This window comes from Ctenopharyngodon idella, chromosome 19, assembly GCF_019924925.1.
Source record: "Ctenopharyngodon idella isolate HZGC_01 chromosome 19, HZGC01, whole genome shotgun sequence".
In the NCBI taxonomy this organism is placed as follows: Eukaryota; Metazoa; Chordata; class Actinopteri; order Cypriniformes; family Xenocyprididae; genus Ctenopharyngodon; species Ctenopharyngodon idella.
Window position 1 is genome coordinate 15,714,451 of NC_067238.1, and position 14,642 is coordinate 15,729,092.

At 38.8% G+C, this 14,642-nt stretch overlaps 2 protein-coding genes across 3 annotated transcripts in view; both read right to left on the bottom strand.

Annotated features, from left to right (window-relative positions):
* Nucleotides 1-12,742, bottom strand: part of LOC127500449 (zinc finger protein RFP-like) — a 77,537-nt gene extending 64,795 nt beyond the window's left edge. Inside the window, exon 1 of the mRNA XM_051871504.1 lies at nt 12,728-12,742. The gene's annotated coding sequence lies outside the window, so the exon portion shown is untranslated. The remainder of the gene's footprint in view (nt 1-12,727) is intronic.
* Nucleotides 1,220-12,410, bottom strand: LOC127500452 (E3 ubiquitin-protein ligase TRIM39-like). Of its 2 annotated transcripts, none has more exons than XM_051871511.1 (7): nt 12,273-12,410; nt 10,712-11,265; nt 10,498-10,593; nt 6,282-6,515; nt 6,052-6,190; nt 3,999-4,025; nt 1,220-2,316 (listed from the first exon to the last, which is right to left on the bottom strand). In XM_051871511.1, exons 2-7 carry the CDS (start codon nt 11,261-11,263, stop codon nt 1,769-1,771), a joined length of 1,596 nt encoding a protein of 531 aa, XP_051727471.1. In that variant the 5' UTR covers nt 11,264-11,265; nt 12,273-12,410; the 3' UTR covers nt 1,220-1,768. The 2 variants fall into 2 exon arrangements, with proteins under 2 accessions (XP_051727471.1, XP_051727470.1); XM_051871510.1 differs by having other exon boundaries at nt 3,999-4,034.
* Nucleotides 12,743-14,642: the final 1,900 nt, after the last annotated feature.

Below are 14,642 nucleotides of genomic sequence, written 5' to 3' on the forward strand. Positions count from 1 at the left end.
CGTAATCACTGAAGCTGTAGGTCGGCACACTTGCGAAAACTCCCTTTTTAATAATAGAATCTGACTAAAGTGCACAATAAATCTTTAAATTACAATGTGTCTACTATGCTTTGTTTTTATGAGGGGGCTTGTGAGTGTAGGACTTAAACTGGCACTAAACATCAACTTATTCAATGTTTTGAGTGATATTGAGCTGAGTCTCACAACCCACCAGTAACTTAAACACCCCTTATTGGCCATTATTTTCAACAGTAATGCCTGTGTTTGGCTACAATACTCAATGCTGCAAAATCACGTTGTAAATAGACACATTTGCAGCGATTAATCCGCCAGGTTGGGGTGAAGCTGGGGCGACTGACTGCACCCCTAGCAAGCCTATTATGCCTATGGGACAGCCCTGAACAAACCAAGCAAAATCTAAATCTCTTTGCATACCCTGTTATGATTTTTACTAGTAAGAATTGTATTTATGATATGTGAAATTGGAATTTCGACTAGTAAGAAATCAGTTCTTGATATCAACAATTGAATTTGAATGGCAGCCTAGGCTGACATTTCACTAGTGAAAATACAATTCCAGATATCAAGAATTCTAGGTTTTACTAGTGGAAATGTAATTCTTGATATCAAAAATTAGCATTTTAACTAGTAAAAATTGAATTGTTGATATCAAGAATTCATATCCTGAGAATGAATAAAAGTCAAAACAGCTTGCCATAGTTATACTATTTCCATATGGGCATTTTGTAATTTTGTGCTTTCCGGTTGAGACACATGAAAATCAACATTTACCATTACTGACATCATCATGATATTCACTATTTCTTCACATGCCACTTTTGAATAGCAAACACGAACCATTTTCAGTGAATAACAAATTTTGGACATACAAAGCTATTGAATAATTTCTGAAGACTTTGAATATAAGTCATATAGACAAAATATATATTGCTTTTAGACTTTTTTTTTAAATTTTTTTTTTTTAACTTGCCACTGGTCACCATTAATTCATGAGTTAAGTTTACCTCGGATGTCTCCTAATCGATGCCCCTAAACGTCTCCTGATTGACGCTTAGAAATTTATCCTCTAGCGCATCTCCTAATCGACATCGGCTGAGTCGGACGACGTCTTGTCCCCTATAACACTATCACATGGGAATAAGATCTCTAGTGTTCCACTAACTTGCTGCACAGCATTAAACAGACAGACTCCAGACAATGCTATTGAATATGCTTTAATCACGGCCGGAGGACCTTGTGTCAATCAGAGTCCTACCAGCAAAAAGAATACAGCAGTTTATATAGGATAGATTACATGTTACAGTCAAAATAACATGACATATTACTCATTATCATCACATCATTTTCCTCTAATTGGTTCATTTTTTGCAAAAGAGCATCCACCTACTCCCTCTGGTACTAACAAAGCAAATTTAGATATATCAAAATCATCAGAATCATGGTGTTATTAGTTTGTTGATTACTCAATATGTCATGAGGCTATTATATTTAGATATATTTAGCCAGTGTCTTAAGTTTTCTCACTATTTCGACACACCAATGCATATGTTAGTTTAAAAAAATCCATCACAACAGACAGATAAGTTGAGTAAATGATGACAGAATCCAACTCTTCCTTTAAATCAGAACATCACAAACTTCAGAGGCATACAGCCATTTCATTCTTCAAGTAGCAACAAATGTTTTCAGACTTTAAATAAAAAAATAAAAAAAAATTCATCTAATATTGTATATTAGACAGATAAATTCATTTATTGTATTTGACAGGTGTGATGATCAGTGGAGTTGAGTTTTTACCTCCATCGTTTAGATCTGGGCTAAAATATGGATAGAGTTTCCCAGTGAAAGACTGACCAGTGTAAGAGTAGATATGAGAGCTGGACTCCACATCATAAAAGGAGACCAGACCCTCCTCATAATCCACAAACACACCGACCCGCTGCGGCTTCACTCTCAGACACAGAGAGACACGAGGATCAGAGAGAGCCGCATATTCATTCTTATTCTTCAGCCAAATAGTCCAGTATCCATTACTAGGACTCAGTGTGATTATTCCCTTCCTGTTAACAGATTCTCTGGCCATTCCTAATTCCCACTTAGTCTTTCCCTTCACCTGCACCTCAAAATAAAATCTCCCTGAGGAGAATCCCTCTTTTCCCAGGACATTTGTATACCTATCAAATCTCCTTGGGTTGTCTGGGAGATTCCGGCAAAGGTCTCCACATCTCGCTTGTTTTCCATCATCAGACAGAATGAGTATAGGATGAGCTGTATCAGGATCCAGAGTCACATCCACTGAGAAAACAGAGAATATGAAAAACAAATTATTATAAGGGGTTCAAGCGCATAGCATACTCGTGTACAAGTTCATTCTGTGGTCATACAGAAAAAAATTACAGAGATTTACCACTTGGTGGCGCTATAATATGAAATAAACATAAAAACAGCTATAATTACGCAACTGTTAGTCTAATTGACTTGAAAATTGGCATGCACTGTCTTTGTCCGAGTTGCCTTGATGATGTATTATGACATTTGTGTATCTCGAAAAACATGGCTGCCAACAGCCTATAAATTTTGAGCACCTCTTAGACCAGGTTAACGGAGGCTGATGGTAATGAAACTCGGCGGGTCTGTTTGACTCATGGCTCTAGAGGTCTGTGCGAAGTTTGAAAGAAAACGGCCACTGGGTGGCGCAATCGTGTTTTAGAACCTATATATCACGCAATGTATCACACATACACACGATATTCATATCATATGTTGAATCTCCTCATTCTGAACAACTATGCCTCAAGAACCACTGCTGTCAATCAAATTTTCGTTAAACATTTGCGATTCTTTGAAAAATCTACTTTTCCTCGTAGTCCATTTGTGCAATTTGTTCAAAACTTGACATGCATCATCTAGAAACATTCATGGCAAAAAGTTATCAAAAGAATTTCGATTGGTGATTCAGGTTCGCAACAGAACGTCAAAACGTTTGAATTAGGCAGTTGCCTTTTACTAAAATGGTTATATCTCTTGATTGCAATGAGATATTTTCACCAAACATGGTGCACGTGTGTACAAGCTCAGTCCGAGGTCACAGTAAAAAAGTTGTAGAGTTTGGCCCTTTGGTGGCACTGTAATAGGAAAAAAAAACACAAAATCCACTACATCTACACAACAGTTAGTCTGATCGACTTGAAAATTGGCATGAACTGTCCTTGTCCAAGTTGCCACAATGATAAAGCGATTGTCCACTTGGTGACAAATGGCTATAACTACGCAATCGTTAGTCTGATTGATTTGAAAATTGGCATGCAGTGTCTTGGTCGAAGGTGCCATGAATGTCTATGAGGACCTTCGTGTCTCTCAAAAAACATGGCTGCCATTGGCCTATGAAATTTGAGAACCTGTTAGGCCAGGCTAACGGAAGCTGATCAAAACGAAACTTGGTGGGCCTGTTTGACTCTTGACTCTAGCGGTCTGTGTAAAGTATGAAAGAAATCAGCCACCGGGTGGTGCTACGTATCACACATAAACAATATTCATAGCATATGTTGAATCTCCTCATTCTCTATAACTTTGCCTTAAGGTCCTAGGTATTTCACTTAACCTCAAAACCACTGCAGTACAATTCTCTAGATTTTTTAGGTCAATAATTATCTACTAACTGTCCTATCTATTAACTGTTGAACTTTACCATTTGGAAAGCTATAACAGGATCATTAAGAAAATGTCCATCTCCAAATGTACCCAAAAGCCTATAAATCTTAAATGCTTTTGTGTCGGCCTAGACACCATAGATGGCATAAAGGTCTTAATACGCTTGAACCCTGTTAATTGCTGCTTGCAGCTATATTTTTTATTATTATTATTATTATTATTATTATTATTATTATTATTTCATCAGTGTTTAATCATCCTGTAGGTCAGTAATGAAGCTGTGAGTATATGAATGTAATCTAGTGTAGTTCAGACACACACTGTACCTGCATACTGCTGCATCCTCTTCAGATCTGTAGAGACTAATGACAATAAAACATCATCAGATCTTTGACATGTTTATGTGTGAAATTATAGACAAGCTTTAAGGTTATATTTAAAGAATTGTATACAACATCATGTTTTATCTGATCAATGAGATTCTTCTACACCCCTATTGTGTTTGAGCTCTAAATATTCCTGCTTTTTAGAACATCTTTGTGAATGTTTTGTGAAACATTTTCTGATACATTTAATTTATATATTTTTATGCCTAATGTTATACATCTCATTTTTGGAGTGGATTAGTGTTGTGGTGGTTATTCAGCAAAGACAACACTATAAAAATTTAACTTTTAAAAATTTTAAATTAAAGCCCAGCACTGCAAAGCTGTTTGAACTACGATTTGATTTTCTTCTGCTAAACTGAATTTATCTGACACGTGATCACAACATTTAGATGAGACAGCTGAAAAGACCAACAGAAAATGAATTTTTCTCTCTGTAGTTTCTCATCTAAACATGTTCACAGATGTACTAAAGCCTCATGTTTGTGGTTACAGTGATGAAGCTTCTACAAGATGAATTTACTGCCTGTTTTCTGAAATTAGAGCTGAAGATGACCTGCTTTCTTCAAGAAGAACTGTGAGCTGATGATAATGAGCTACAAACACATGATCACATACTTCTCTTATTTCAGCCTGAACCAGATTCATTCTTCATTACTGATATTAAAGGATTAGTTTACTTTAAATGAAAATTACCCCAAGCTTTACTCACCCTCAAACCATCCTAGGTGTATATGACTTTCTTCTTTCTGAAGAAAGTCATATACACCTAGGATGTAACTGGATGTATGTAATGTCGCGTCAGTAACTGACGCAATGTCAGTTGCGCATTTTTTGTAAGCTGAATATGGAAGGTGGTCTGGCAGAAACACACAAACGCATCGCTTCGCTTCAGAAGGCTTTTATTAATATGCAGTTTTGTCTATGCAGCAGCAATATGATCTATTGTTTGTATTTCTGTGAGTATGCTGTCTAAGCATGGATGAGAAGGAAAAGTAAATAAGCATTCACATACTTGATGCCATTTTATGCAGATAAACATGTAAACATTTATTCAAAGGATGTTTTCTTAGCTATGCTAACATGTTGATGCAGCTCAGTCATTCATTATCGCTCCTAACAGTTTTATTATCAAATAAAGCATAAGGGTTATGTTATCATTATCAAATGACTAATTGATGATATTTGCAGCATTATATCTATTGCTCACGAGAACACACAGCATGTATTCTAGTGCTAAGCTGGTCGGCAAGGTAGCCAAGGCACACATAGATAGTAAAACATGCGGTCCCATTTAAAAAAAAAATTGCAGTACATATGTCTTGGCGATAGATCTGCTGTTTTGGGGGGTCTTTCTGTCTATGTCATCATTGTGCAGATTTATGCATAGCAGCAGCATGTTTCTCACTCAGCAGCACTTGTATAGTACTTGTATTGTCTAAATCTCTCATTAACCTTGTAAGGTAAAAGTGCTTTACAATGTATAGCAATAATCTTCTTCAGCTGTTGCACCACAGCTTACTGGCATTTCCTGTACACCTGTAATGATTTGTAGATGTTTGTGTTGAAAAAGGCTCTGCCCTTTTCTCTGTTTCCTGCTTTGTTGGGGAGTTAATTCATGTATGTTACATGTGCAGCAGCATGTCTTGCATGCTTATAGCAATGTCTGTGAATGTATTGGCAGTAGCAAGTCTCGGTACTTGCTCTGCAGCAGCAGCAGCAGTGTAGCAGATCTATTCCGCCAAGACCAAATACATTAACATTGTCATATCCATTACCATGCCAATCTCAATTATCATACCAATATCCTGAGAGTTGTCATGACAGAACTCTAATTGTGTTCATCAGAAAAAAGAAAGTCATACACCTAGGATGGCTTGAGGGTGAGTAAAGCCTGAGGTAATTTTTATTTTAAATTGAACTTATCCTTTAAAAGATGATAAATATATTTTAAAATATATGTATCTGTACAGTGTATTTGATATTGTCTCACCAGTTTGTGTGAGTTTCTTCTGTAGAGTGTCTTGCAGTTGAGTCAGAGCTCTCCTCAGAGTCTCCAGACTCTCATCAGTCTTCACACTGATCTCAGACCAGTTCCTGGTGTTTCTAGAGCTGCACAGGTATGAGTAAATCTACAGCAGGAGAGAGGAGAAATCCTTCAGCACGGGGAGTGTTATGGTGTCATATACTGCATTATCATTGATCAGAGAGATGTTGACTGACCTGTAGGAGGTGGAGGTGATCTTCAGTGTGTGAGAGCTGCTCCAGCTCAGTGTTTCTCATCTTTAGCTTAGTGATCTCCTGCTCCAGCTCTTCAATGAGCTCTTCCTCCTGTTTCTCTGCTGCTTTCTGCTGCTCCTCCATCATCTCCAACAGTTCAGTCTGACATCTCTCAATGGAGCGGATGAGATCAGTGAAGAGCTCAACACGGGCTGCTTTCTCCTTCTCTGTGTTTCTCTGCTCAACCAGGACAATCAACTAATTATTAGTGGTGTTTGATAAGACAAGAATCAGTGTTACTATTTCTCGTAATTCAGTGGCTTTTTTTAGAGGGTTTTCAAAATCCTGCAGTGTTTGCACAGAGTGGTTCTTCAAATCATGTGTCTTGTTGAGGAGAGGTATGTTATTACTTTAAATGCAGGTAAATCACACCTTTGTTGATATTCAGACCAACAGCATGATTGTAAGTGTGATATTGTTTTAATACAACAATTCAATAAACAGTTCAATAATGAAGTTACTATAAAGTAACTGACATTTAGACAAATTATTGTCAGTTAACTTGTCTGTATTTGCTCTGACCACCGAAAAGAGTTTCAAACAATACAAACAATGAAAAGTCCCAGTGCTGTTATCAGGACTCTTGGAGAACTGGAACTAAATGGTGAGTAAAAAAAAGATTTTAATTACAGTGTGTGCATAATTATTATTTTTTTTTTTCCAAGCACATTTCACCTATTCCAAACTACATCAATTTTAATAACTACTATTAATTTTGTATTTAATCATTTATAAGATGATATATAATTGTTCATGAAGGCTGGAAGTGAAAAACGCCTTATATTCAGGTGTGCATAATTATTAAGCAGGTTTTGTTTACAGATAAAATGAGTCAAAAAAGAGATTTAACTCAGACTGAAAAGTCAAAAATTATTATATGCTTATGAGTGTCATGGATTCACAGCCATCACAACCACCAATCAACCCATCGTCACCAGATCAGCATGCTTCGCCCACTCGTTCACTTTCACCGGAGTTCTGATTCACTGCATCTGCACCTCCTCATCAGCACACCCCATATATACCGTCACTACTTGCACTTCATTATCTGGTCTCATTGTTTCCATGCGAACAGACTCCTTACCTGCTACTCATCTGCACCCGCTTCTTCACCCACTGCCCCTGCCGGTCTCATGGCCCGACCAGCGACATACACCGGTGAGGCGGAGGATTGCAACAGGTTCATCCTCCAATGCTCATTGTATTTTGAGATGCAGTCTCACCAGTTCACCACCGATCGAGCCAGAGTGGCTTTTATGATTTCTCTCCTCTCTGGACATGCTCTTCAGTGGGCTCAGTCCTTGCGGCAGTCTGACGCTCAAGTTACCACCTCACTCACGTCATTCATCAGCCACTTTAAAGAGGTCTTCGGTCAGACTGCATCTGAGCTCTCTGTTCATGATCAACTGTTCAACCTGTGCCAAGGGGAAAACTCCATCAGCTCCTACGCTCTAAAATTTCGTATATTAGCAGCTTCTAGTGGCTGGAATGAGACTGCACTGCTCACTGCCTTCAGACAAGGACTGAACACTGAATTATGCCAGCTCATGGTCATCTAAGATGACGCGATCGGATTAGAAAGTTTCATCCAGAAAACCATCCACGTCTCACAACGCTTGACAGCCTGTTCTCTCTCTAAACCCGATCTGCATCCTCCGCCCTCCGTACCATCAGTCGCCCTTCCAGCACCTGAATCCATGCAGGTCGATTCAGCACAAGCCCTCATTGACTCTGGCTCAGCGGGAAACTTCCTCTCCCACCAACTTCTCCAGAAAAACAACATCAATTGGAAACGTTTGTCCCAGGAATTAGCTATCCACACCATTCTAGAAAAATCACTGGGCTGTGGTCGCATCCGTCACTTCTCCCCCACCATGACGCTCCGCATCGGCTGCCTGCACATGGAGAAGATCTTGTTCACGGTGCTGGAAGGATCCACCGCCGACATCATCCTGGGATGCCCGTGGATGTCACAACATGAACCTAAGATAAACTGGAACACTGGAGAGATCCTTCAATGGTCTGATTCTTGCTTTCACAACTGCCTGACCCCGGTGATCAAGACTTCCATACTTCGTTCCTGAGCTTACTCCTGTCCAGCTCAACCTGCAGTCTCTATCAACTCTCCTACCATCTAAAGTCCTGAGACCTAGAGCAAAGTGGAGATCCCTCCAGAGTACTGGGCATTCCAGGATGTATTCAGCAAGTGGTTGGCAACCCTACTACCGCCACATCGGCCATGGGACTGTGACATCGACCTGCTACCTGGGGCTACTCTGCCCAAAGGCAGAGTTTACCCATTGTCCATCCCGGAGCAGAAGGCCACGGAGGAGTACATCCAGGAGGCACTACAACAACACTTTATTCGACCATCTACATCCCCTGCCGCTTCCAGCTTCTTCTTTGTGGCCAAAAAGGACGGAGGCTTGCGGCCGTTTATCAATTACTGTCATCTCAACTCCCAGACAGTCAAGTATAGTTATCCTTTTCTGGTCCCCGTGGCTCTGGAACAACTGTGAGGGTCTCGCATCTTCTCCAAGCTGGACCTTTGGAGTGCTTTCAATCTCATTTGCATCCGCCATGGAGATGAGTGGAAAACCGCCTTCGTTACCCCCTCAGGGCACTATGAGTACCGGGTTATGCCCTATGGCCTGTCCAACTCTCCCTCAGTCTTCCAGGGTTACATGAATGAGGTGTTCCGGGAGTTCCTCCAGCGATTCATCATTGTCTACATCGACGATATCCTCATATACTCCTAGAACTTGGCCGAACATCGCCATCACATGACGCAGGTCCTTGAGAAACTAAGACAGCACCATCTATATTTCAAGCTTGAGAAGTGTGAGTTCCACACCACCTCTGTGCACTTTCTGGGATATGTCATCGACCAACAAGGCATTCATATGGACCAGAGGAAGGTGGAAACTATCCGGAACTGGCCCCAACCTGCCAGCGTGAATGAACTGCAGTGCTTCCTGGGATTCGCCAACTTCTACAGACGGTTCATCAATAATCACAGCCTGCTCAGTTCTCCTCTCACCTCACTTCTCAAAAACCATCCCAAGTCTCTGTCCTGGAACCCATCTGCCCTCGATGCCTTCCAACGCCTCAAGGAAGCCTTCCAATCCATTCCGATCCTGGTTCATACCAATCCAGATCTCCTATTCGTCGTCGAGGTGGATGCCTCTACCACCAGGGTCAGAGCGACAGGGTGAGCCTTCACGCCTCCATCCATGTGCCTTCTACTCCAAGAACCTGCTCCGCTGGGAGGTCCTGAGGGGCTCCTCTACATCCCACCAGCCTATCGCCTGCCCCTCATGGACTCAGCTCACACTTCTCCAGGCTCTGGTCACCCAGGTGTACAACGTACTCTCTCGCTCCTACGTCATCGCTACTGGTGGCCCACCATGGCCCAGGACATCTCCCGATTCATCAAGGGATGCTCAGTCTGTGCCATCACCAACACTCCACGGAAACTCCCCGAGGGAAAGTTGGTTCCTCTACCCATTCCACAACGTCCATGGTCACACCTGGGGATGACCAACCTTCCTCCATCCGATAACATTACCTGTGTGTTCGTCATCATCAACCGCTTCTCCAAGGCCTGTAAGCTCATGCCTCTGAAAGGTGTACCCACCGTGTTTGAAGTTGCAGAGACCCTCTTCCAGCATGTTTCGTCATTTCGGCCTGCCAGAAGATATAGTATCAGATCGTGGTCCCCAATTCATACCCATCTCATGGGTATGGCAGGCATTCTTCAAGCTTCTGGGAGTTTCCGTGAGCCTCTCCTCCGGTTACCACCCACAAACGAATGGCCAGACTGAGTGGAACATCCAAGAGATCGGGAGGTACCTGCAGTCGCACAGTACCACTGTTTGAAGAATTTATCTTCCAGAATCTGGCAGTACATTTTGGGAGTTCATTTTTAGTCTATGTCCTATCCTGAAAAGTCTGTCTTGCAGAGATGGACTAAAAATGAAGGCGTTTTTCACTTCCAGCCTTCATGAACACTTATAAATGATTAAATACAAAATTAATAGTAGTTATTAAGATTGATGTGGTTTGGAATTAGTAAAATGTGCTTGGGGAAAAAAAAATATGATCAGAAAACTTGCATAATAATTATGCCTGCACTTTAATTACATTATTTTAAACTCACTTTTCTGACTTCTGCTGAGTGTTTGATGTCTTGAATCTTCTTGATTCTGTCCTGGATCATCTGCTGTGTGTCTTTCTGTGTCTTCATCAGTTGAGTCTATAGACACAGAACAACACAATGTTTTCATAATATGAATTTTTTCTGCCCACAAAATCAAAGGATATGATTCTACTTGATATGAGCCTTTTAAAATCAGTTTGTCAGTAACTTCTACCTTCTTCTTTTCACTCTCCTCTTCTATAGGAACAGTGTTGTGGTTCTGGTGGTCTGTTACAGCACACATCAGACACACGATTGTCTGATCATCTCTACAGAACAACTCCAGAGGTCTCTCATGTTTCTGACATATATAGTCCTCCAGATTACTCACAGGATTGATCAGTTTGTGTTTCTTTAAACCTGCCACTCTCAAATGACGCTCCAGGTGAGTTTCACAGTAAGAGCTCTGACACACCAGACACGACTTCAGGGCTTTCAGCTTTCTTTCCTCACAGACGTCACACAGAACTTCAGGTTTTTTCTCAGGACTTTTCTTTTTATAGTGATCTACAACTTCTCGGAGTGTGGTATTAATCTTGAGATCAGGTCTGATCTTGAATGTTTCTTTACAATATGGACAGTTGCAGGTCTGGCTGTTGTCCCAGCACTTATTCAGACAGGTCTTGCAGAAGTTGTGTCCACATGGAGTGGTGACTGGATCAGTGAACACATCCAGACATATCGAGCACTGAAGCTCCTCAGTCAGTGGACCGCTGGAGGATGACATGACTGGAAAGAGAAATGATGAAGATAAATCACCTGCACTACTAATTTAACCTTTAACCTTTATAGTATGTTGCTCATTTAATGTGTAGAATGTTTGGGGTCTCCCAGTCCCAAGACAATAAGATGTGATTTTGTAACAATAATGTATTTTTTTAACGTAATATCACTCAATATTGCTCACTTCATTAATGTATACAGTAGGCTATAATGTTTATTAATGTTATTATTATTATTATTATTACTTTTTGACAAATTATGTAAGAGAGCAATTGAGAAATCACACAAAAGTATCATGCCATTTAGATGAAGGTAACTTTTTTTTTCTTTTTTTTTCATTATTTGGGGTTGCCCATTACTTCATATTCTCTCTTGGCCTTTTATTGTATTATGTGTTAAAATCTCACTGATAGTGAGGGAAATACAATCTCTCCTTGTTAAACACAGTGAGTTACTCATAATCTCACTGAACAATCTGAACTATGACATGATGTTTAGATCAGAAACAGCAAGTACAAAGTAGGTCATATACTTACCTACATATAAAAATAGATACCAAGTGTAGTTTGTATGACTAAGATTTTAATCTTGTTTAATATAAATGTGATTTTCATCTGCAGTGTGGCAGGTTTGTGTTCAGTCTATCTGCAGTTAATTTTAATTCCTGTTTCTTTTTTTCATTGTTTTAAAGAATTACTATTACAGTAAGATATAAACATTGAATAAACGCATAAGACAAATAAATAATTAAAATAAAACAGTGACAAACTTAAAAAAAAAAAAAAGCCTTTATGTCGTGTGACAAAATGACAGAAACACCAAACTTTGCTTTACAACCAATCAAATTACATAATTTTAATACGATGCATATTTCAGTGCAGTAAACAACAAAGTAGTTGAGTATTTGACATGCTTAAACCAACTTATTCCAGTTTGACATAAACCCTACCAAACCAGATCACTTCCCTTAGAAACCTGTTCAGCTCAATCTCTCTTATATTTCTATCTCTTACCTGTGAGTATCAGATGTGTCCACAAGACTCTTTGAACGGCTCAATAAATATTCTGTTGTTTAAAGAGGTTGATCGTTTCAGGCGTCCATATTGTTGTTGATCAAGTTAGTTTCACTTTCTCTGATGTCAGAGCTCCTCCTGTAATATTTACATTTTAAATTTAAGAAGCAGTATTTTTCAGAAGTATCCAGTAGAGGCCGCCATTCTCTCACAATGACTGCTGTTATTGTCGTGTGACAAAATGGCAGAAACAGACAACTTTGCTTTGAAACTAAACAAATCACATCATTTTAATACTATTCTGATACAATTTCAATGCAGTAAACAACTAGTTGAGTAATTGACATTCTTAAACCTGGTTCTGTTAAACTTATTCCAGTTCAACATAAACCGACTAAACCAGATCACTTTCATTAGAAACCTGTTCAGCTCAATCTCTCTTATATTTCTCATACCTGTGAGTATCAGATGTGTTCACACGGCTCTTTAAACAGCTCAATAAAAATTGTGTTGCTTAAAGAGGTTGGTTGATTCAGGTGTCCATATTGTTGATCAAGTTAGTTTCACTTTCTCTGAATCTCTCTGAACTGCAGTGATGTCAGAGCTCCTCCTGTATTTACACCAAGGTTATTATAGTTTTGCATTTTTCATTAGTTTTTATTTTTATTTCGTTTTGACTTTTTGTTTTCAAATTCAGTTTAGTTTTAATTAGTTTTTAAAGTGGGTTTGCTAGTTTAGTTTAGTTTTTGTTTTTTGAAAATGCTTAGTTTTAGTTTAGTTTTTATTAGTTTTAGTGTTAGTTTTAGTCTTTTTTTTTTTTTTTTTTTTTGTAATTTGGGTTATTTGTCAGGGGCAAGATTCAAAAAAGTCAGAAAAAGTATTGTGTAATAATAGCTCAACAAAAACATCATACAATTTTAGAAAATATTCATTTAAAAATAAAGCCAGTACATAAAATGTACATATGGGCACAAATATGTAAACAGTCTCAACACTCCGCAGTAAGTGCAAAATGTGTAAGTGACGTGTGCCAGTAAAAAACCTAAAGAGCCAACAGACTAAAGAAGACATACATGAACCGCATGTATTCAACCCATTTTTGAGCCACAACAAGACATTTCTGTCAGATTGTCTAAATTTACCCTATACAACAGCCTACTCATCTGGATTGAAGCAGCAAACATTCAGTGTAAGAGTAAACAAATGACATAACATTATTTAATATTTGAATCACAGCTTATATAGTGTTTTGACATCGACAACCCAAGTGCATTTTACCTCAAACTTGCGACTAGTTAACTTTCTAAAGTAGCATTAACACACTGACAAAATTATATTCAGAATTAAAAATATTTTTATACCACTTTTTAATGTGTGATTGTGTAAAGGTGTTCACGAGATACTAACCTTTCGCGAACTTGCTATTAACGTCGAACACTCGTTCTCATGGAGACGCGGCGTGCACAGAGAGGAGGGGCTGTGTGTGTGTGTGTGTGTGCGCGCGCGCATGTGAGAGAGACGCGTGAGTGAGAGATGCAGGGAAAGAAATGCGGCTGAACATTATTTGCTCTATGAAAGACATTGACAAAGACGAAAACTAAGGACATTTAATCTATAATTTTATTTTATTTTAGTTAGTTTTGCCAAACACACATTACAGTTTTGGTTAGTTATCGTTTTTTTTTTGTAATGCCTCGTTTTTATTTTTATTTCAGTTAACGACAATGTTTTTTCCCACCTAGTTTTCGTTTTTTCGTTCGTTTCCGTTAACGATTATAACCTTGATTTACACATTTACATTTGTCTCTGTATTCAGTGTGTTGGGTTCATGTGTGTCTGTTTGTATTGGGCCTGATGTTTCTATCAGGTCATGAAGAACAGAAATTAGCAGACAAAAGGTTGATTGTTTGATGATATCTATGAAGAGTTTCCAGGACAAATGCTGCTCAACTTATAGATGTTTCATAAAGTCATAAGGATTGTTAGTCACTCTCGTAGAGGCAGCTTTCAGTTGATCTGTGGGAACCTGCTCTGAGAAACACTGCTATGATTTTACAAGCTCTGAGTTAAAAGGTGAACAATATCTCAAACACAAAAGAAAGCAGCAGGGGTTCTAGATATGAAGATTAATCTCAGTGTTTGTTTGAACAACTAGTATTAATAGACTTAATAACATTCATCAAGATGCTTACTGTCCAAATTATTTTTAATTCAATCATTTAATTTTTAAGACTTTCCACCAAACAACAAATCATTGTCTGATTTCAGTTTTATTCAAAATAGAATGGTAAAAAAAATAAACAAATAAATAAATAAATGACAACAGCAACAAAAATACCAACTTTTTACATTAGCTACACAAGTTTAACA